Source organism: Pantherophis guttatus, chromosome 2 (assembly GCF_059756535.1).
Source record: "Pantherophis guttatus breed Tessera chromosome 2, ASM5975653v1, whole genome shotgun sequence".
NCBI lineage: Eukaryota > Metazoa > Chordata > Lepidosauria > Squamata > Colubridae > Pantherophis > Pantherophis guttatus.
The window spans coordinates 112,012,349-112,035,706 of record NC_142064.1 but is presented as its reverse complement, the minus strand read 5'-3'; the positions used below and the strand labels follow the sequence as shown (position 1 = coordinate 112,035,706).

Here is a 23,358-nt window from a genome sequence, read left to right as displayed (position 1 = left end):
TACATATAGCCATGGCCACCCGGTCACATGACCAGGTAGCCATGGCCACCCAGTCACATGACCAGCTAGCCACGCCCACAAAATAAGCCATGCCCACAATGGTGTCCCTCTTTACCAATCTTAAAATCTGGTCACCTTAGTTTAAACTGTGTCCAAGAGAGGTATGGGTGAACCAGGAAGTTGCTCTCCAGTACATTGAGAAAACTGCTTCCCAATTTACCCTGAACCCCTCCTTCATCAATCTATCTGGTGGACGCTCTCTTTTTTTTGACATGAATATAGTATTCTGGGGCGTGGTTATGGCCGTGGTGGTGTGAGGACGTTTTCTCCACTTCGCAGGGCATTTTACGGAAGATAAATGTGGATTAAAGTGTTTGAAATGCACTGATAAGGACCAAAATTTTATAAATTGTATCGGAAGAGCTACTGCCCAAGCAGACTGGACTTTGGAATCGGTAGGTCACCCTGAACGACTCAAATTTTGAAGCTTTTCATAGCGTGGGAAAGTGGAAGGAGCGAGGGGTGACCAGATAGGCAGTCGCGATTGCATATTTGGAGTAAATAGCTGTCTTTGTTCTCATTATTACTGCGATCTGTGTTTGTTTTTGCTGTGAGATAAAGGCACGGAACATCAAAGACTGGTGGAAGGGGTTTTTTTTTTTCTCTCTCTTGGAAGAATATGTGAACTTTAAGTTGATCTTTTGTTTGTGAAAGTGCCTGAGTTGAAGCGGCAAAACGTATTTCTGGGCAGTGCCTTCCAACGGATGTTAGCTTTTTTTTTTTTTAGGGAAATTACATAAGCTGAATTGAGAACTATAAACTTTTATTGCTGGCCCTTTTGAGTGCAATAATAAGCTGTCTCAGCTTCAATATTGGATTGCTGTCCCTTAATCTTCATTACAGACCCTCTTGGCAAAAGTGGATAATTAAAACTTATTAAAAAATGGCGACCCAACAATCTTTAGAAATGCAACAAGTTGCTGTGGCCTTAACCAAAATTAGTGAAAAGATATCAGGACTGTCAGATAGTATGGATAATATGACATTGGAAATTAAAAGAATGAAGCAAGAAATGAATGAAAATTTTGCAAAGCAAACAGCAGAAATGACAATAATTAAAGATGAAATTGAGCAGATTCATACACATGATGCAAAGATAGATCGGCAAATTGGAGAAATCTTTTTTAAAAATGAACAACAAGATAAAAAAATTTGTCTTTTGGAAGAAGAAGCGAGGAAATATAATCTGGTTATTCGTGGAATTCAAGAAGAAAAAGTGGACAATTTAAAACAACGAGTTTTAAAATGGCTCAATGACTTGGATACACAAATCACATTTACAGCAACAAATCTGGCAAGTGTTTTTAGAATTGGGTTTAAAAGACAAAACGGCTTAAATAGAAATGTACTTGTCAGATTTGCAAATCTTAGTGACAAATTGGAAGTGATGGTGAAAGTGAGAGAGATGGGTGAAGCTTTGAAATTTGAGGAGAAAATTATTCAAGTCTTTCCGGATATATCAAGAGAAGAAAGGGCGTGGAGATTTTTTTTGAAACCAATCACAAAGGTTCTGAGAGACAATGGAATTAAATATAACTGGAGACCGCCACAGCAACTAAAATTTTTTTATAAAGGAAGAATGCAAATAATTACTTTGGAAACAGATGCAGTGTTATACTTACACGAACTTGGATTGATTGTAAAGTATGAGGACGTAACAGAGATAAAAGATCAAATGCTCAAGATGGGTGGAACATATGCAAAAACATCAACACCAGAAGAAAAAGGGGCTGCTGGAGGACAAGATCCTAAAGGACTAAAGCGGAAGGAAATCTCACCTGCGATGGTTGAACAAAAGAAAAGTCGTGATGATATAATGGGAGATGGAGCGGATAAGAAATTCAAGGATCTTGAAAAAGAATTGCAGGAAGCTGAGTGCGGGGAGAAATTACCACCCTTTTCTCTGAGAGATGAATTTAAGTAGACTACCCGAAAGAAGTGACCCGACCATTGGCACGTCCCCTCTCCCCCACTCTCTTTATAGAGGCGGAAACCAATTGAGGATGTGGGGGACGAATATTGTTTGTTATTCAATGTTTGATGTTTTTTTTGTCCTTTTTTGTTTTTTTTTATTGTTTTTTTTCTTCTATGTTGAATGTTGTTTGGAATGTGGGAGATTGGTGCTGGGATCTGGGCACAGAAAGGAAGAGGAGGGGAAAGGATTAAAAAAGTTACAGTTTAAATGGGTTTAATAAAAATAATGACATGGAATGTGAAGGGTACAGGGAATCAGATCAAGAGAAGACGATTGGAACTTAAAATTAAAAGAGATTTACCAGATATATTATTTTTGCAAGAAACCCATCAGAAATCTGAAGACTCAAATAAAATGTACATAAAGGGTATGCAAATTTATGAAAAATCTTTTGGAACTTCAAAAGCTAGAGGAGTTGCTATATTGATATCAGATAGGGTATATTTTGAAAAAGAACAAGTAATTGTGGATGAAGAAGGAAGATATTTAATAATTGTGGGAAATATTAACGAGGAAAAAGTGACACTGGTTAATTTATATTTACCAAATGAGAAGCAAAAAGAATTTCTTGAAAAAATAACTAAAATTTTGGAAATCGAAAGTGTAGGGAAAGTAATTGTGGCTGGGGATTTTAATTTAATTAGAGATAAAATAGATAGTACTAACCCCACTCGTTGTGGAGGAGCAAATAAAATGGGGACCTTAAATAAATGGATGTTTCAAAACGGCGTGGTGGATGTCTGGAGAGAAGTGAAAGGAACTGAAAGAGTGTACACTTTTTACTCTAAGATACATAATACATATTCAAGAATTGACTATATCTTAGTTTCGAAAGATTTGTTGAATAATGTGGATAAGATAGATGTGGGAATTTTTAAGGATTCTGATCATGCAGAAGTTACGATGGAAATAGATTTTAATTTTGAGAAAAAAGGAAGTTGTTGGAGATATGATGAAAAACTGTATAAAAATGAAGAGGATAAAAAATGGATATTTAAAAAATGGGAAGAATGTTGGAGATTGAATGATAATGGAGAGGTTAAATTTGAAATTGTTTGGGATGCGATGAAAGCAGTGTTTAGAGGGGAAAGTATCAAGTTATCAAGCAGAAAATATAAAAATTATAAAAATAAAATTGAAAAAGATAAAAGCCAGATTAAAGAATTGGAAAATCAATTTTTGCTTACTAAAGAAAAATTTTTTTTGGAGGAATTAAATTTGCTAAAAAATAAATTGATAGAAGAAGATATAGAATTGGTAAAAAAGAATATGAGATATTTAAATAGGAATTTTTTTGAATTTAGCAATAAAAACTCTAAGTTATTAGCAAGGATGGCGAAAAATAAAAGAGAGAAGAGAGAAATTGGAGCCTTGATAGATGATAAGGGTATAAGACGCTATAAAAAAATAGAAAAATGTGAAGTGGTCAGGAACTTTTTTCAAAATTTATATTCGAAAAAATTAATTGATCGGGGAAAACTGAGAAGCTATTTAGAAAAACATGTTGTGAAAATTGACCAAACATATAAAGATTTAATGGAAGAAGATATAACACAAGACGAGATTAATGGAGTAATACAAAAAATAAAATTAGGGAAAGCTCCAGGTGAAGATGGATTACCTGCTGAGTTTTATAAAGAATTTAAGGAAATAATAATACCAAAATTGCAAAAACTATTTAATGGAATTTTACATGGTGGAGAAGCTCCGTTGTCATGGAACAGAACGGTGATATCTATAATCCCTAAACCAGATAAAGACTTAGAAAGGATTGAGTCCTATCGGCCCATCTCTTTAATTAATCAAGATGCAAAGATATTTACTGCCATTATAAATAATAGATTAAGTAGATTTATAGATAGATATATAAGTTATAACCAAGTAGGTTTTGTGAAGGGTAGATACATGAGTGATATTGTCAGAAGAGTATTAAATATTATAGATGTTGCTGAATATAATGCTGATAAAATAGGTATAATATCATTAGATATTTTCAAAGCTTTTGACTCTGTACAATGGGAAACTATTAAAACAATTGTTGAGGTACTAGGTTTTGGTAATAAGTTTATACATGTTATTTCAAAACTGTATCAAAAAAGTAGTGCAAGAGTGAAGGTGAATGGAAGGCTGACAGAAGAGATAAGATTGGAAGCGGGTACAAGACAAGGATGTCCCCTGTCTCCAACATTATTTTTATTAGTTATGGAAATTTTGACTAAAATGATAGAAAAAGATGAAGAATTGGAAGGGTATAAGGGATATAAGATAAATCTGTATGCGGATGATACTTTGATTATTTTGAAAGATATAGAGAAAGATTTGAAAAGGATACATAAGCATTTGGAAGAATTTGAGGAAATGACAGGTTTGAAAATAAATTGGTCAAAATCGGAATTATTAATGAATAATAATGGTAAGGAGTGGGAGAATATGCAAGAACAACTTGGGATAAGGATTAAAAAAACATTGAAATATTTGGGCATAACACTTTCACTCAAAGTTAAAGAAATGAAAAAATTAAATTATGATGTGGTGATGAATGAAATTGAGAAAAAGATAGATAAATATAAAATGATAAAGTTGTCTTGGTTTGGTAGAATTGCAATGTGTAAGATGATGTTGTTGCCAAAGTTTAATTTTTTATTTGAGATGTTACCGTTAAACTTGACAGAGAAAGATATTGAAGGATATCAGAAGAAATTGGATAAATTTTGTAATGGTGGGAAAAGACCTAGATTAGTGAAGAAAATGTGGTATCAAAATCAAAAGGAAGGTGGATTAGGAATCCCCAAATTACTCAATTATTATTGGGCTTATGCTATTCGGACTGTGGTAAAAATATTTAAAGGAGAAGATAGTCATTGGAGAGATTTAGAATTAAAGGACATCAAGAGATTTGGCTCAACATGGTTTTTAGATAAAGCAAAATCAAAATGTGTAATTAATAGCTATTGGTTAAAGGGACTGAGTAAAATTTGGAACAAATTTGTTAAAATTTTAATTCCAGATATAATTTTCTTAGGGAAGACAATTGAAAATTGGCCGATTAAAACTAATATAAGTCGTGATAGGGTAATGGAAGATGAAAATATACAAACTATAATAGATTGGTTAAAAACTTCAGAAAATGAAAGGAGGAAAAAAGAAATCATTGAAAAATTGGGTTTAGGCTGGTTTGAAAAAATACAGATAGAAAAATGGACTAAGAAGGTAAGGGACAATTGTTCGATAAGTAGAAGTAAAACTGAATTTGAATATTTAGTATTCCAAATTATGAAAGATGAAATTGGGCTAAAGGGACTCGTTAGTAAGATATATAAGATTATAAATTTTGATGGAAAACCACAAAGGGTGATGAAGATGAATTGGGAAAAAGAACTTAATATTAAAATATCAGATTTAGATTGGAACGTGAATTGGAAGAGTAGAATTATGAAGACTTTATCTGTAAGGATTAAAGAGCATAATTATAAGGTTGTTTGGAAATGGTATTTGACTCCATTAAGATTGTCATTGATGGATAAAAAAATTAGTAAACAATGTTGGAGATGTGATATGGAATTAGGGACTTATGAACATATGTGGTACAAATGTGATAAAGTTAAAAAGTTTTGGCAACAATTGGAGGAAATGATATTTGAAATGATGGGGAAAGCAATAATATTGAGACCAGAAACTATATTACTGTTGCTAATTAAGGAAATAGAACCAACAAAATATGAGAAAGAATTGATTAGAATTATGATTATAATGGGTAGAATTATAATAGCCAGATATTGGAAATTAGATGTGAATTTTAGAATAGAAGAATGGTATTGTGAAATGTGGAAATTAGCTTTAAATGATAAAATGACATGTGATATTAAAATTAGAAATGGTGACTATAAAGAAGACATTTTCTGGAAAATTTGGAAACCATTTGTGGACTATGCGCTGGGAAAATTGGATGCTTCGGTACCTGTACCCCGAGAACGTGGATTTTGGCGATCATGAGGATATATCCGAAGAACCAAATCTTCCTTTCTTATGTATAGCACAGGGTGAAATATTGTACATGTTGTTTGTAATGTTAGTAATTTAAAATATAAAATGTTAAAAATAAAAAAAAAATAAAAAAAAATGAATATAGTATTCTTCTAGAAGTGCCCACAACATTTTTCCAGAAATGGCCTGAGTAAAATACCACTCACACACACAGTACATTAAGAATGCTTCCTCACAATTCCCTGTGGGCTGCCTCCCCAAGAGGCTGGAGATGAGAAAAGACAATATCACAAGGATTAAAAATGGCTAGGGAAGCATTTTTGTGCTGTAATTAGAGGGTTATATGAAGTCCTGCTGTAAACAATATAGTAATTAAAAGAGTATTATAAGTGAGAGTGAGCTCATTGTAAATAACTCGTCTGCATTTCTTCTCCCTTGTTTTCTAATGCTTTTGAAACTGCAATGTCTAATTCCAGAATAAATCGACACTTATATCTTAGGTCAGAAAAATCACTAAGAAATAAATTCTGCTCGAACTTAGAGCAGACATCAAAAAAAATAGAAATAGCAACTAATTCATGGGCAGACCACAGTCCGATTGAAATAATATGGAAGGGCCACCAACTGCAGAGAAGATGGATGATGGATAGAGACCTTATGAATGATAAGCAATATGTGGAAATGATCCAAAAGGAATTGAAATTATTTTTCCAAACAAATGTTAAAGAACACACCAGTCTGCAAAATCTATGGGACACAACTAAGGCATACATTAGAGGCCTAACAATTGCCTATACTGCACAAAAAAAGAAAGATAAACAACAAACAAAACAAAGCTTATTGACAACACTACAACAATATGAATTAGAACTACAGGAACACCCACATAACCAAGAAATTAAAGAAAAAATAAACCTTACAAGACACAAATTGAATTTGACTACAACTGCAGAGATAGCAAGGAAAATAAAAATGACCAAACAAAATCAATTCGAGCACGCAAACAAAACTGGACGGTGATTAGCTTACAAATTGAAGACAGAAAAAGAAAAGAAGATAATGCAATTAAAAGACAAGGACGGATATTTATACCAGAATAATGAAGACAAAAAACGAATTGCAAAGGAATTCTTCAAAAACTTATACGCAGAAGAAGAAATCCGAGAAAAGGATACGAAAGAATACCTAAATAAACTAAAAATACAGGAATTAAAAGAAGACCACATTGAATTACTGAACAGACCGATCTCTATGTTAGAATTAATAGAAAAAGGAAGAAACAAAAAAACAATAAGACACCGGGAACAGACGGCATACCAGCGGAGTTCTACAAGTCATTTCAACAATCGCTAGATGGTATCCTACTACAAGTATTCAATGATGCACTTTTGGAAGATGCAACCCCGCAATCATGGAACGAGACAATAATCACATTAATTCCAAAACAAGATTCGGACCCTGCTGAAATCAACAATTTCAGACCAATCTCCCTCCTCAATGTAGATTATAAACTATATACATCCATCATAACACAGAGACTGAAAACCTTTATCAAACACTATATATATCCCAACCAAAATGGCTTCATCCCCGGATGACAAATCCAAAATAACACAAGAACAATTATGGACACCCTTGAATTCTATGAGCAAAGACCGGACAAACAGCTAGCCTTAATCTTCCTGGATGCACAAAAAGCGTTTGATAACCTTAATTGGACATTCCTCATTGCACAACTGGAAAAGATGAAATTTGGAGAAAGATTTGTAAAGATGATTAAAAGGATATACAGTACCCAAACCGCAAAAATATTAATTAATGGTGAGACAACAGGACAATTTGACATAAAAAGAGGGGTGAGACAAGGATGCCCCCTATCCCCCATATTGTTTATATTAACCTTGGAAATACTATTAGAAGAAATCAGAAAGGATACAGAAATAACGGGATTAAAAATAAAAAATCAGGAATATAAATTGCAAGCCTTCGTCGATGACATAGTACTTATCTTAGAAAAACCGCTACAATCAGGACTAAAATTACTGACTAAAATACAGCAAAATGGAGAAGTGGCGGGCTTGAAAATCAACAAACAAAAAACTAAAATTTTAACAAAGAATCTCACCAAACACCAAGAAAAAGAGTTGGAAAATATGCTAGGAATGCAAACAACAAAAAAGGTCAAATACCTAGGAGTGTGGCTCACCAACAAAATATCGACGCTGAAGGAAGACAATTATACTAAACTGGCTAAACAAGTAGAAAAAGACTTGGAAAAGTGGACAAAACTCCAGTTATCTTTTTAAGGTAAAATTGCCACTATCAAAATGAATATTTTACCAAGAGTGCGGTACCTATTCAGGGTGATTCCAGTAAACCCGGGCAGAACATACTTTATGTCAGACTGTGGTGCTATCTCAAAATTAAATGAATTTCCAAACTGCCAATCTTTAAGGAAATCTTTCTTTAATTGAGCTCAGCCACCGGATCATGACTCCACGCGGACAAGACTGTCCTTTTGCCTCCCAATCCCTCCCTTTCCTTTTTTTTTTATTGAAAAAGTTTTACAAAAACATTTTCTCCCCAATTACCCCCCCTAATCCTCCCTAACCCTCCCTAACCCTCCCTAACCCCCCTAGCCCTCCCATCCCCCCCAGGACTTCCACAAAATATAATCCATATCAAGATCACATTTTATAAAACTTGAACCCCTCCACCCCCTGTATATTTTTCACACATCTTCACAAAGTTCGATTATTCTATCCCTATATAATACTTTCAGTTAAAAGCTATCTGATATTTCCTAGTTTGATATTTATTCTGCACATAGTCTATCCACTTTTTCCACTCCCATACATAAGTCTCTTGTGTCCGATCTTTTAAGTATGCTGAAATCTTTGCCATCTCTGCAAAGCTGGCCATCTTCAAAGTCCATTCTTCAATAGTGGGCATAGCTTCATTTTTCCAATATTGACCTATCAGTAATCTCGCTGCTGTTATCATATATAATATCAGCTTTACTTCGCCCAATGTAAAACCCTTAACTATACCCAATAAAAACAATTGTGGAGAAAACTGAATTTTTTTCTTCAAAACATTCTGCATAACCCACCAAATTTTTATCCAAAAAGCCTTCACTTTCTTACAAGTCCACCACATATGGTAATATATGGCATCTAGACAATCACATCTCCAGCATTTTGGTTGAACATTAGGGTACATACACGATAATTTCTTAGGATCTAAATGCCACCTATAAAACATTTTATAAAAATTTTCCCTCAAATTCTGTGACTGTGTAAACTTAACATTCTGAATCCATATTTTTTCCCATATTTCCAACATCACTGGTTCTGCAAAATTTTGTGCCCACTTTATCATGCAATCTTTAACCAATTCAGTTTCTGAATCCCTTTCTAACAAAACATTATAAACCCTTTTAATATGCATTGGACCTTTCTCTTTTATATGTCTAACCAATTCTTCTTCATGCATCATTATACCAGTTTTTTGGTCCTCTTTCCATCTCAATTGAAGTTGAATATACTGTAACCAAGTTAAATTAATCCATTCTTCCAACAGCATTTCTAAAGTCTTCAGTTGCCATCTGCCCGCATCTGTAAAAAGAACTTCTTTATATAACCCCCCCCCCCCGAGTGACATTATATTTGTATTCCACATGATATGACCAAGATCCAGCCATAACGGTATTTTGTAATCCCATTTGAGTCGGTGCTTCTTCCAAACTCTCATCAAAGAGTTTCTAAGTATGTGGCTTTTGAATACTTTATCCACTTTGTTCTCATAAAATAAGTATGCATGCCAACCAAATTCAAGATCAAAACTTTCTATATTCAATATTCCAGTCTTTTTCCTTCCAAACCAATCACTTGCTTGCATCAAAGCTGCTGCTTCATAATATAATTGTAGGTTTGGAAGTTTAAGACCTCCCCTTGCTGGAACATCTTGCATAATTTTCAGTTTGACTCTTGGCTTTTTCTCGTTCCAGACAAACTTATTCAGTCCACTTTGCCATTCTTTCAATTGTTTATCACTTTTAAGCACCGGAATCATTTGAAACAAAAAAAGAAATATTGGCAACACATTCATCTTAACTGCTGCTATTCTTCCAAGCAGAGACAGCTGCAGTTTTTTCCAAGTCTCCATATCTTTCTGTACCTCTCGCCACAACACCTCATAATTATTTTGAAACAGTTTCATATTTGATTCTGCAACCTGAACTCCTAGATATTTAAACTTTGGTACTATCTCAAAACCTGCCTTGCTTTCAAGTTCCTGTTTTCGATCTTGTGTCATGTTTTTAATTATCATCTTAGTTTTTTTCTGGTTCAGTCTAAATCCTGATACCATACCATATTGTTCTATAATGTCTTTCATCTGGATTATTGATTCCATCGGCTGTGTTAGGGTAACAACCAGATCATCTGCAAATGCCCTTATTCTGTAATCCTCTTGCTTTATCACTATTCCTTTCAAGGTGCTCGAGCCCCGTATTGTATTCAACAAGACTTCTAATGTTAAAATAAATAACAATGGGGATAACGGAAAACCTTGTCTTGTTCCTTTTTCAATACTAAAATTTGTTGTCAAACTTCTATTAATAATAATTTGTGCCTTTTGTTCTTGATAAATTGCTGAGACCGCCTGTATAAATTGATCCCCAAAGTCCATCTTTCTTAAAGTCTTTAACAGAAAATTCCAATCCACTCTATCAAAGGCCTTCTCCGCATCCAAAAAAACCAGCACTGCAGGGATCTGTTTATTCTTCTCAAGATATTCCAGTAAATCTATAGTTTGCCTTACATTATCCTTCATATATCTGCCTTCTATAAATCCCGCTTGATCACAATGAATCACCTCTTGAATAACTGGCATCAACCTGTTGGCTAATACTTTTGCAAATATTTTATAATCATTATTCAGAAGAGATATTGGTCTAAAATTCTCAGGTTTTTAAGGACCTACTTGCTCTTTCGGTATCAATGGAATATAAGCTGTTTTCCATGATGGGGGTATTTTACCCCCTTGTTTTATACTACAAAATAGATCTTTAAGATGTTCAATCATTTCTGCTTGTAGGGTTTTGTAGTACACCGCAGTTAAGCCATCTGTCCCTGGTGCTTTAGCTGTTTTCAATTGTTTAATTGCGGCAATAATCACCTCAGCTGTTATAAGATGATTCATTCTCTCCTTTTGTTGACTAGAAATTTTTGTGACTCTTTTATTTTTTAGATATTTCTCTATAAGTCCATTCTGTGTATCATCTTTAGCATATAATTTGGTGTAATAATCTACAAAAACTTCTTTAATTAATTTTTGTTGAGAAATTTCCTTCCCTCCACTATCAATACTGTCAATGATCTGTGTACTCTGCCTCTTCCTTAATATATAAGCCAACCATCTGCCCGGTTTGTTAGCGTTGCAAAATGTGTTGTGTTTTGCAAATTGTAAATTTGTTGCTGTTTGTTCCGCCATAAGCATTTGAAATTGATCTTTCAGAAGTTTTATAGCTCCTCGTATTCTTTCATCTGTTGGGTTTTTTATAAGTAACTGTTCTTTATTCTTTATTTCTGCTTCCATTTCAGATCTTTTCTTTTGTCGATTTAGTTTGTGTTTAGAGTTCATATGAATGAATACCCCTCTCATATATGCTTTACTCGCATCCCACACGATTTCAATAGGGGTACCCTTATTCAAGTTCATTTCAAAAAAATCTTTCATCTGCTTTTTAAGTTCTATTATGTTCTTTTCGTATCTAAACAAATTTTCATTTACTCTCCATGATCTTCTCTCACTCTTTCCCATCTCAATTTCTATCCATACCGGGCTATGGTCAGTTAAAGTCCTTGGAAAAATCTTTGTTCTTTTTGTTTTTACAAGTAAATCAGCTGATAGTAAAATAAAGTCAATCCTAGAAAAGGATCTGTATCTATCTGAAAAGAAAGTAAAATCCAATTCTTTTGGGTTATGTATTCTCCAAATATCTTTTAATTCCAAATCTTCTTTCATATCAAAAAAAAGTCTGTGGTAATCTAATCCTTGATTTCGCCAAACTCTTTTTATCTATTTTAGAATCAATTACTCCATTCCAGTCTCCCATAATTAAAATAGATCTATAGTCCCATTGCAATATTTTAGAATGCAAAGTTTTGTAGAAATTTTCTTGTTGTTGATTAGGAGCATAAATTCCGATCACCAGAATTGGGCCATTTGCTGTATAAAGTTCAATTGCTATGAACCTGCCACAATCATCTGCTTCTATAATTTTAGCTGACAGTCTTTTATTTATATAAATAACCACACCATTCTTTTTTCCAAATTTGAAGCTATAAAATGTGCTCCTAATCTTGAATTTATCAAAAATATTTTTGATCTTGTATTCTAACATGAGTTTCTTGTAAGCAAATTATATCATTATTAAATTGTCTCAAGTAATTAAATATTTTCTTCCTTTTCTGTGGTGAGTTTAATCCATTCACTTTCCAAGATAAAAACTTAATCGTCATGTACACTTTTTTGAAGCGACAAGCACATTTGCCGAAGATTTTCCGAGTCAGTAGTCTTCGGCTTTGCACCCCCCATGGCTTCAAGTTCTTGTATATTACCCTTGGCTCCTTTCTTATACTGCTGTGGCTTGGGCCTTTCCTGTTGTTTTTCTTTAAGTTGCTTAGAAACTGCTCGAGTTATACGCTGATCTTTAGCTTCACACATCCAGGCTAGGTCCAAAGCCACTTCTCTTGTAGTCTTAGGTGGTTCATTCACAATTTTCGAAGGAAGGTCTAGCAGGGGCTCATCCAGAAATCCTCCTGTAGCTCCCTGCATTTCCATTACCTCCAGTTCCAGCTGCTTAGGCTGCTCTTCCATCTCTTGCTGAAATTGCTTCTCCTTATCACTCTCCTTTATCTCCAATACAGAAGATGTATGTGGGAATGGTGAACTCTCTTTAAAAACATTAGAATAGAATTCTTCCGCCTTCTCAACAGTATTTAATCAGTATCTTTCTCCCTTGTACCTCAAGATTATACCAGTTGGAGCATCCCACCTAAATGGAATTTGTTGTTTTTTTTAATTCATTCACTAGAAATCCAAATCCTTTCTATCTTTTAACATCTTAGGTGGTAGCTCTTTATAAACTCCAATCTCCTTTCCATCCACTTGCACAGCAGAGAGAAAGGACTTTTGTAAAATATCATTTCTCATTTTTCTATCTGTAAAGTATATCACCACGTCTCTAGGCAATTGTCTTTGTCTAGCCACCCACGAATTTATTCTGTACACTTCGTCAATTTTGCAAAAAAATCTCTTCAGAGCTAATCTTTAACAGCACAGCTAGAGCATCAGCACAGATCTTTCTCAGGTCTTCCCTAGCATTCTCTTTTAAGCCTCTCAGCCTTATGGCAAATTCCATGGACCTGAACTGCATCATTGTAATCTCATTTTCAAGTCTCTGCATTTTATTATCAGCATCAAAGATTTTATAGTCAGTCTCCTTCATTTTAACATCCATTTCTGATCTAAGTTCTTCTACCTCATTATCAGTTTTAATAATTACTTCTGACAATCCAGTCACCGCTGTCATTAATTTTTGGGTCACCTTGTCATATTTTTCTTGCACCACCTCTTTGATTTCTTTGATCTCCTGCTTGATTTCCTGTTGTGACTTTTTAAACTTCTCATCCAAATTTTCATCTTGCCTCATCAAAGCCTGAGTAATAAAATCCTTTAAACTTTCAAGATCAATCTCTTTTTTCTGGCTCTGCTGGCTGGGAGGCTGCTGTTCAGGTTTATGTGTGGGGGATCCCCCCCTGCCGCCTTCACATCCTGTTTAGTCTGCTTAGAAGCCATCCTGCCACGTAGTCTAGCTTTTCCAAAAAAGGAAATCCTTTTTCCCTTTCCTCCACCACAAAGTCCTCTAAAAAATTCCCCCAGGTTTGGTCAAATTAAAGATGAAATTGAAGCAAAATCAGGCTTGTTTTAAAAGAGATTCCCTTTTCCTTCACTTGTTACAGACAATGCTACTTTGTAACTTATTGAAATAACTTTGCTAATCCACTCTCGCTTTCAGCTCTCGTTAACGCTGAAGCCGGGCACCATTTTCAAGAGACTTTCACTCCTTCACTCTTCTGTTTTAAAGTTAATCACAGGGCTAGAAAATACTTGCAGTTTCGTGGTTCAAATTGTTATTCCACCCTGTTTGTTTGAATTTTCTTTGTTCTCAGTAGGAAGGTTGGTCCTGCCGCCTTGCTCTGCACTGAGTAGAGTCGTCCCACGCTGTCCGGAGTCTCAGCGAGCTGAATAGGGAGCCGCGCCTGTTTCCTCCCCAGAAGTAAAGGGGTGCTATCTGGGGGCTCACAGGGGCTCTACCTGCCTCTCGCCAACTCTATTCCTCTAATCCTTCAGGATTTGGGAACTTCTGAGCCGCTTCTCTTGTTCGAAGCGGCTCTGACAGGCAGCGGGGCTGGCAGTCCGAAAAAAAGACCATCTTTCGGCGACAGGAACCAAACCGGAAGTCCCAATCCCTCCCTTTCCGATCCCCAAATCTCTGCTTCTCATTGGCTGTCTTCCAAGTCATTCTTCAGACTTCTTTTCCTCGTCATTTCCCAGGAATGTGCCCCCTCCCCTCATTTCCACGACAACCAGGCTTCAAAGGGATTTAGCAGGCAAAAGTCTCAGAGTTTATCTTTCGCTCTCCTCCGCTCCCTCTATGCCAGTGTTGCAACGCTGACATCCGGCCCCTCTCCCTTCACTCTCCCAGCAGGGCCTGTGTGAAATAAATAACAAGTTTAGTACCTCACTCCCTCCGAGGGGTTACCCCATCCCCTCCTGGCTTGTTCGGGTGATTTGCATGGAATTTAGCTATGAAGCGGTCAGCTTGGATGTTTGTACTCTTCACCCAGGAAGCTTCTGACAAGGGGTAGCCCTTCCACTTAATTAAGTACTGGAGGCGCCCCCTGTGCCATCTCGAATCGAGAACCCGCTGTACTTCATAGTGGGTCTGGCCTCCAACAATTAAGGGCCCTGGGGGATCACGTGGCACCGGCCTTAAAGTTGACCCTACTACAGGCTTCAGGAGGCTACTGTGAAAAACGGGGTGTATCCTCCCTAGTAACCGGGGCAACTGCAATTGTACTGTAACCGGGTTGATTACTTTTACTATTGGAAATGGCCCTATGAATTTCGGCCCCAGTTTTCTGGTCGGGAGTCTGAGTCTCAAGTACTTGGTGGAGAGGTAGACCTTTTCCCCCACTTGGAACCGTCTCTGGGGGTCTCGGTGCTTATCTGCTTGTTTCTTATAAGACCGTGCTGCCTTGTCTAACGCCCTCTTGACATTCTCCCAGGTTTCTCTTAGCATTGCCATCCATTCGGTCAAGGTAACTGAGGAAGGAGGCTCCCTCGGGTACTCTGGCATGGGGATGAAATCGATGCCGCTCACTATCTTAAATGGGGTTAGTCCTGTACTACTGTGGACAGCATTGTTATATGCGACCTCAGCAAACGATAAGAGGTCTGCCCAGTTCGATTGTTGGTAGTCAACATAGCACCTCAGGTACAGCTCTATCATGGCATTCAATCTCTCCGCCCCCCCCCCATTGATGCATGGGTGAAACACTGAGCTGAGGCCTTGGGATGATCCTATGGATCGAAGGAATTCCCTCCAGAACTTCGCTGTAAACTGGACCCCTCGATCAGAGATGATTCTTCTGGGTATTCCGTGCAGGCGGTAGATGTGTTTTATGAACAGTTTGGCCAATTGGCGGGCTGAGGGTAGTCCGTTGCAGGGTATGAAATGCGCCTGTTTGGAGAACAGGTCTATTACAGTCCAGATCACTGTGCTTCCGCTGCTCCTCAGCAGTTCGACTATGAAGTCCATAGCAATCTCCTCCCATGGCCTCTGGTTGTTCTAGCATGTTGTTGGCGTGCAGTCCCCTTTCAACTTGCATCGCCACGCGGAACCATTCAGAGAGTCGGTTCGGGATGTCTCAATAAGCGGTCACTTGAGCGATCTGCTTAACTAGGCTGGTTCTGAAGAAATACACTAGCAGTCGCTCAGGTAGGGGAGGCAAGGTGCCCACGACTCTTCGGAATTCACGAATGTGTTCCTTGATGGGCTTCCCTCTCTGGACTAGGCTTCTGAGTTCGTCTTCCACATATGGGTCCTCCCCTACTTCCTCGTACCTCGCCCGCAATAGTTGCAAGAAATCATCTGCATCTTGCAGTTGGGGGGCTCTATTCTTGTGGAGGGCTGATGACCAGGTCTTTGCTTCTCCCTCCAGCCCTTCTGAAATGGCATTGACCAGGGCTCTGGGAAATGGATAAAGGTGCCCATAGCTCTCGATATAGACCTCAGCTGCGTCGAGGAACTGCGCCACCTGGTCTGGATCCCCATCAAATTTCCCTCTGAACCGGGGTGGCTCTGCCCTCAGTGGCCCGTCCTCCCATGGCCGGGCTCTGTGTGCCTGTCTGGGGTATTGTTGGGCTTCTTCCTCATCTCTCATTCGGGGGCGGGAGGGGGGTGATGCCTTGCGTAGGCTGGTATGTTTGCTGGGTAGAGGAGGAACCCATGGATGCAAACTGGGACTTTCCTTCCTTCTGGTGTGGGAGGGGGAAGGGCTGGGCCCCCTTCTATGGTGGCTTGGTTCAACAGGGTCAGCTGGCCTCCTTCTATCTTTGGGCCTGCAGGATGGACCATCTTCCAGGCTGACAGCACGTTCAAAATTTTGCTTTAACTCCTCCATGGGGCTTTCAAGTGGCAGGGTTGAAATTTCTTTCTGTCTGGCCTTCTTCCAATCCCATAACCAATCCACCCTTCCCAGTTCACTCAGGGGCTTCCCCTTACCTTTAGCGTCTGGAAAGAGGAATTCAGCTTCTGCAGATTTTGGCAAAGTCCACCAAGGTTCATCATTTTTTCTTCTATTGGGCTGGAGCACAATCGTCTGTCCTTGGTAATCCTGTGGTAGTGGGGGGGGAAGGGGGGTTGCAGCTTTGCTGGGGGAGGGGGTGGCCCCATTGCATCCAAGCTGGCTGAAGTAGGGAGGGGTGGCTGGTTCACAGCCGTTTGAAGCAGACTTTCAGTAGAGAGCTGGCTTGCTGCCATGGCTCCAGACCCCTCCCTCCAATTCGTCCAAACATCTGGTAAGGAGCTGGAAGGCTGGAGGTTTGCCAGTTTGGCTTGGAAAAGTCAGTCTTGTCCGTCTGTCAGACTGCGGTGCTATCTCAAAATTAAATGAATTTCCAAACTGCCAATCTTTAAAGAAATCTTTCTTTAATTGAGCTCAGCCACCGGATCATGACTCCGCGCGGACAAGACTGACCTTTTGCCTCCCAATCCCTCCCTTTCCGTTCCCCAAATCTCTGCTTCTCATTGGCTGTTTTCCAAGTCATTCTTCAGACTTCTTTTCCTCATCATTTCCCAGGAATGTGCCCCCTCCCCTCATTTCCACGACAACCAGGCTTCAAAGGGATTTAGCAGGCAAAAGTCTCAGAGTTTATCTTTCGCTCTCCTCTGCTCCCTCTATGCCAGCGTTGCAACGCTGACACTTTAAAGATTTGGACAGGATGATACTAAAATATATATGGCAGAAAAAAAAGGCAAGAATCAAATTAAAGCAGTTACAGGATAAATGAGATAGAGGAGGAATGGGACTTCCTGATTGGCAGATTTATTATAAAGCGTCAGCATTAACATGGATAAAGGATTGGATTGAATTGAAGAACAGACGAACATTAACATTGGAAAGTTTCGACTTGATAAAGGGATGGCATGCATGCCTATGGGAAGACAAACGCACAAAACAAGAACAATTCTGTAGGCATATCATGAGGAATACTCTGATCAAAACCTGGAACGAAATTAGAAAGATTCACTATGATAAGATACCACGTTGGATCTCTACAATGGAAGCACAAATCTATCCAAATACAATGGACACAAATAAAATGAAAACATACCAGGATCTCTTAAATGAGGAAGGAAAATTAAAAACAACAGAACAATTAAGAACTCAAGGTCTTGAAATGGATTGGTGGCCATACTTACAATTAAAATCCAAACACAAAACAGATATGGAGAAATTTGGAATCCAAAAAGAACTAAACCAACTGGACAAAATCTTATTGGGCCCCAATGAGAAACTAATAACAAAAATCTATAACTTCTTACTGGCATATAAATTAGAGGAGGAGATAGTCAAGGAAAATATGATTACATGGGCGATGAATTTCGGATACCCTATAGAACTAAACAAATGGGAAAAAATATGGAAAATTAACAGCAAACTAACACTATCAGTACCGTACAAAGTAAATATCTACAAGATGTTTTATAGATGGCATCTCCCACCGGCACGGATCTCCAAAATGTTCCCCAATACATCTTCACTCTGCTAGAAATGCAAAGCACAAAAAGGGACATACTACCACATGTGGTGGTTGTGTCCCAAAGCCAAACAATTCTGGAATAATATCAAAACCCAATTGGAACGAATAACAGCTCAAAAAGTACCACTAAAACCGGAAACATATTTATTAGGCATATTTACAGGTAATTATGACAGAGAAATAATATATTTGATCACACATATTTTGACTGCCTCAAGGATCACTTATGCACAAAATTGGAAGTTGGAAGAAGTCCTAACACAAGATAGAATAATATCTAAAGTCATGGAATGTGCTGAGATGGACAGACTCACCAAGGACATTCAAGGAAAGGAAGAATCTGACTACTACCTGGTTTGGCAAAGGTGGGAAGGCGAGAGGAAGGAATACATATCGAGGAATTTAGGTTATTGATGTCGGAGGAAATTACGTTTAGATGTTATTTATGTTATTAATGTCATATTTGTTGCATTTGTATGTGTATGTGTATGTGTATGTGTATTTTGTGTGTTTATATATGTAATAAAAATTTATAAATTTTTTTTAAAAAAAGAAATAAATTCTGCTCTAGGAAATATTTTTGTGTGTGTGTGTGTATACTCTCTCTCTCTCTCTCTCTCTCTCTCTCTCTCTCTCTCTCTCTCTCTCTCTATATATATATATATATATATATATATATATATATATATATATATGGCTTCTTAATTTTTCGCGGGTGTGCATATGCAAAAAATTAAAATCTTGGGTGTTTTCCTGTGTCATTGTAAATAAGTTAGTTAAAATGTTTAAAATTCTGGTTAAAATCCCAGCTTAAAATCTTCTAAAAATCCTTACAAAAATCCTCTGTAAGGATTTTTAGAAGATTTTAAACTGGGATTTTAACCAGAATTTTAATCATTTTAACTAACTTATTTACAAGGATGCGGGAAAACACCCAAGATTTTAATTTTATATATATATATATATATTATATATATATATATTTTATATATATATTTGGTATATATATATTTTATATATATATACCAAGACACTTCCAATTTTACACGGGAAAAAACCCGAATAACCAAAGATCTACATACAAACACCCGTGAAAACTTCAGAATATATATATATATATGTATATATATATATATATATATATATATATATATATATATATATATATATATATATATATATATATATATATATTTGTTTTCTCAGGTTTTCGCGGGTGTTTGTATGTAGGTCTTTGGTTATTCGGGTCTTCTCCCACGTAAAATTGGAAGTGTCTTGGCGACGTTTTGACGAAGTCTCATTCGTCATCTTCAGGCTGGTGTTCTCGGCTTTGTGCTTCCAGGAGCAAAGTGAGATCGCAGCTGTCTCTTCCTTTTAACTGCTAGTGGGGGTGTAAGCTGATTGGGTGGGAACTTGGCTGTGTTCTGATTGGGTGGAGGTGTGTTCTGATTGGTTAGGGGCTTGGCTGTGCTCTGATTGGATGGGGGGTTGGTTGTGCTCTGATTGGCTGGGGGTGTGTTCTGTTTGGGTGGGGGCTTGGTTGTGCTCAGCTTAGTCTGAGTTGCAGGGGGATTTGAGCTGGTGAGCTGCGTTGTTGTTGTTTGGCTTCGTGTTTGTGGCCGTGCGAGCTCTTCATGGTGGGTGTCAGTCTGCTTCATGTATGGATTGGAGGGGTTTAAAGTGGCTAATGATGCAGCTGCGGTCTGGCTTCTGGTCCTTGGTCGTGGCTCATTATCAGTGTGGGTTTGAGTCTGCTTTCTGTGTGGATGTGTGGTGGTGACATCCTGTGTGGCTCTCGTGAGTGTGGGTCTGGTGTCATTTGTCGTGTTAGGGACTCGTTTGTCAATAAGGGCGGGTTTCCAAATGGCTGGTAGGCGGGAGGTATCGTCTCGTTTGTTCATGCTGTGTGGGTGTTTTTCTATCTCGATGGCTTCTCTGATTATTCTGTTGTTAAAGTGTTCAGTTTTGGCGATAGTTCTGGTCTTTTTAAAGTCAATATCATGTCCTGTGGCTTTAAGGTGTTGGACCAGGGAAGAAGTTGTTTCCTCTTTTCTGACTGAGTTCTTGTGTTCTTCTATGCGTGCACTTATTCGTCTGTTGGTTTGTCCGATGTATGTGGTGGGGCAGGCGGTGCATGGGATTTCATATACTCCTTGATTTTCTAACTCAATTTTGTCTTTGGGGTTCCTTAGGATGGTGGATATTTTTCGGTTTGTGCAGAATGCTGTCTTGATGTTATGTTTGTGGAGGATTTTGCTTATTCTGTCTGTGGTGCCTTTTATGTATGGGAGGAGGGCTTTGCCGTTTTCTTGTTCTCTGTCTTGGATTTTAGTGGGGGTTTCTTTTTGGATTAGTTTGGTGATCTTATTTCTTTGGAATCCATTGGATGTTAGTATGTTAGTGAGAGTGTGTAGTTCGGTTTTTAGGTGTTGTTCGTCAGCTAAGCGTTTTGTTCTGGAAATGAGTGTCTTGGCTACAGAGTTGATCTGGGCAGGGTGGTGGTGTGAGAGTGCGTGCAGATAGCGGTTTGTGTGTGTTTTCTTCTGGTAGATAGTGTGTCCTAGGGAGCCATTGGATTTTCTGTAGACTAAGACATCCAGGAAGGGAAGTTGGTTGTTCGCTTCTGTTTCCATGGTAAACTGTATTTTGGGGTGTAGGCTGTTGAGGTGTGTGAGGAAGTTGTCCAGTTTTTCTTTCCCATGTGGCCAGATTATGAAGGTGTTGTCTACATATCTGAGCCAGAGTTTGGGTTTGTGATCAGATTTTTCTAGAGCTTGGGTTTCAAAGTATTCCATATAGAGGTTGGCAATGACAGGTGAGAAAGAAAGTTCCACAAACAATCATCCCTAGAGAGAAGTCATCGAAATTTCCAAAACTATATGGCCTCCCAAAAATACACAAAGAGGGCATACTTCTCAGACCCATAGTTAGCTCCATAGACTCTCTGCTACAAAACTTGGCTAGATATTTAGCCAAACAACTACAACCATTTGCGGAATCGATTGCTTCTTATGTGCAGAACTCATATCATCTCATAGAAATTCTGAGAAACCAACGCATAGAGCAAGGTGACCTACTTGTAAGCTTTGATGTGGTCTCATTATTCACCCAAGTACCCGTTATAGAAGCTCTAGCAATGATTAAAAATAAATACCAACCACCAAACCACATCATAAAATTGGCAGAGCATTGCCTTTCTAACACCTATTTCATGTACCTATTTCATGTACAAAGGGCAAAGATATAAACAAATGCAAGGACCACCAATGGGATCATTGATCATATCTCCCCAGTTATTGCCAATCTGTTCATGGAAGGATTCGAAATTAAGGCATTGGAACAAACTACTTATAAACCAAAATTATGGCTCAGATATGTAGATGATACGTTTGTGATCTGGCCCCATGGAAAAGACAAGCTAAACAATTTTCTAGCACATTTGAATAACATGCATCCGAAGATACAGTTCACTATGGAAATGGAGATTGAAAATCAACTCCCATTCTTAGATGTATTAATATATAAGAAAACTGATGGCACCCTAGGACATAGTGTCTACCAGAAGAAGACACACACAAATCGATACCTAAACGCACACTCACACCATCATCCTTCGCAAATAAATTCAGTGGCAAAAACTTTAATTACTAGAATTAAACGTCTAGCAGATAAGGCACATGTACAAACAGAGCTTCAGACTCTCACAGAGTTATTAATGGCAAATGGGTTCCACGAAAATAAAATTAGAAGTATAATCTGGCAAGGGACATCAGGACAGAGCAAAACCCAAGAAGAAGAACAGAATATGGGAAAAGCCATCCTGCCCTATATAAAAGGTACCACCAATAAAATTAGTAAGATATTACAGAAACACAAAATAAAAACAATGTTCCGCACAGATAGAAAAATATTGATGATGTTAAGAAACCCCAAGGATAAAATTGAGCTGGAAAATCAAGGGGTATACGAAGTACCATGTGCCTCCTGTCAGTCATCTTACATTGGACAGACAAATAGATGAATAGATGTGTGTTTAGAAGAACACAAAAACGCAGTGAAAAAAGAAGAACAGACTTCTTCCTTGGTACAACACATGAAGGCCACGGGACATAAGATCGACTTCAACACTACTAGAACAGTGGTGAAAGAGGAACATCTTACTAAGAGAATCATTAGGGTTGCTATCAAAATTGAAAAGAGGCTGCAGAATATGAACAGACATGATGACGCTTCTAGGTTATCAAGTATTTGGAGACCTGTACTGAGGGAAACTTGAGTTTTAACATCAGAGGATAGGCAGAGATCCCAACAGGCAACCAGTGGTGGTGTAATGCCTTCCAGAATCCTTTCCTCTTTGCAGATGATAGCTAGCAATAGCGAGAGAGAAAGAACCGAACCAGAAGATATGCTGAGATCTCAACAGGCAACCAGTGGTGCTGTGATACCTACTAGAATTCTTACCTCTTTGCAGTTGACAGTTAGTAATAGGGAACCAAAGAAAGCTGGACCGTTAACACGCAGTCAGGCTGCAGCTAGGATAATGAAGCAGGACCCACAACTTCTAAACTGATAGTAAAGGCCAGAAGATGACAAGGTAGAGAGCTTGTCAAAACGTTGCCAAACCTTTAAAGTGTTGGTTAGGATTTTAGCCAGAGTTTTAAAAGACCTTACAAAGTGTTATGTTGGGATTTTGGAGGATTTTGAGCTGAGATCTTAGCCAGGATTTTAAGCATTTTAACTAACAGACTTTTAAATGACACCCGAGATTTTAACTTTTTACATACACACACCTGCGAAAACTTGAGAAGACATATATATACATATATATATACACACACACATATACATACACATACATACATACATATATATATGAATATATATTCAATTATATAAACATACATACAAATATATTTTTATATTTTTATATAAATTCCTAC

General features: G+C 37.6%; 1 protein-coding gene and 1 long non-coding RNA gene across 2 annotated transcripts in view; both read left to right on the top strand.

The window, feature by feature from the left end:
- Positions 1-259: 259 nt before the first annotated feature.
- The window catches only part of LOC148115265 (uncharacterized), a 32,487-nt gene continuing 9,388 nt past the window's right edge, over positions 260-23,358 (top strand). Inside the window, exon 1 of the long non-coding RNA XR_015732801.1 lies at positions 260-455. This is a non-coding gene — a long non-coding RNA (uncharacterized LOC148115265). The remainder of the gene's footprint in view (positions 456-23,358) is intronic.
- Positions 451-3,625, top strand: LOC148115266 (uncharacterized). The gene has a single exon (XM_087888522.1). It carries the CDS (start codon positions 944-946, stop codon positions 1,982-1,984), a length of 1,041 nt encoding a protein of 346 aa, XP_087744648.1. The 5' UTR covers positions 451-943; the 3' UTR covers positions 1,985-3,625.

Coding starts and splice junctions, on each gene's coding strand:
- LOC148115266 (XM_087888522.1), top strand. CDS start 944: ATGGCGACCCAACAATCTTTAGAAATGCAACAAGTTGCTGTGGCCTTA.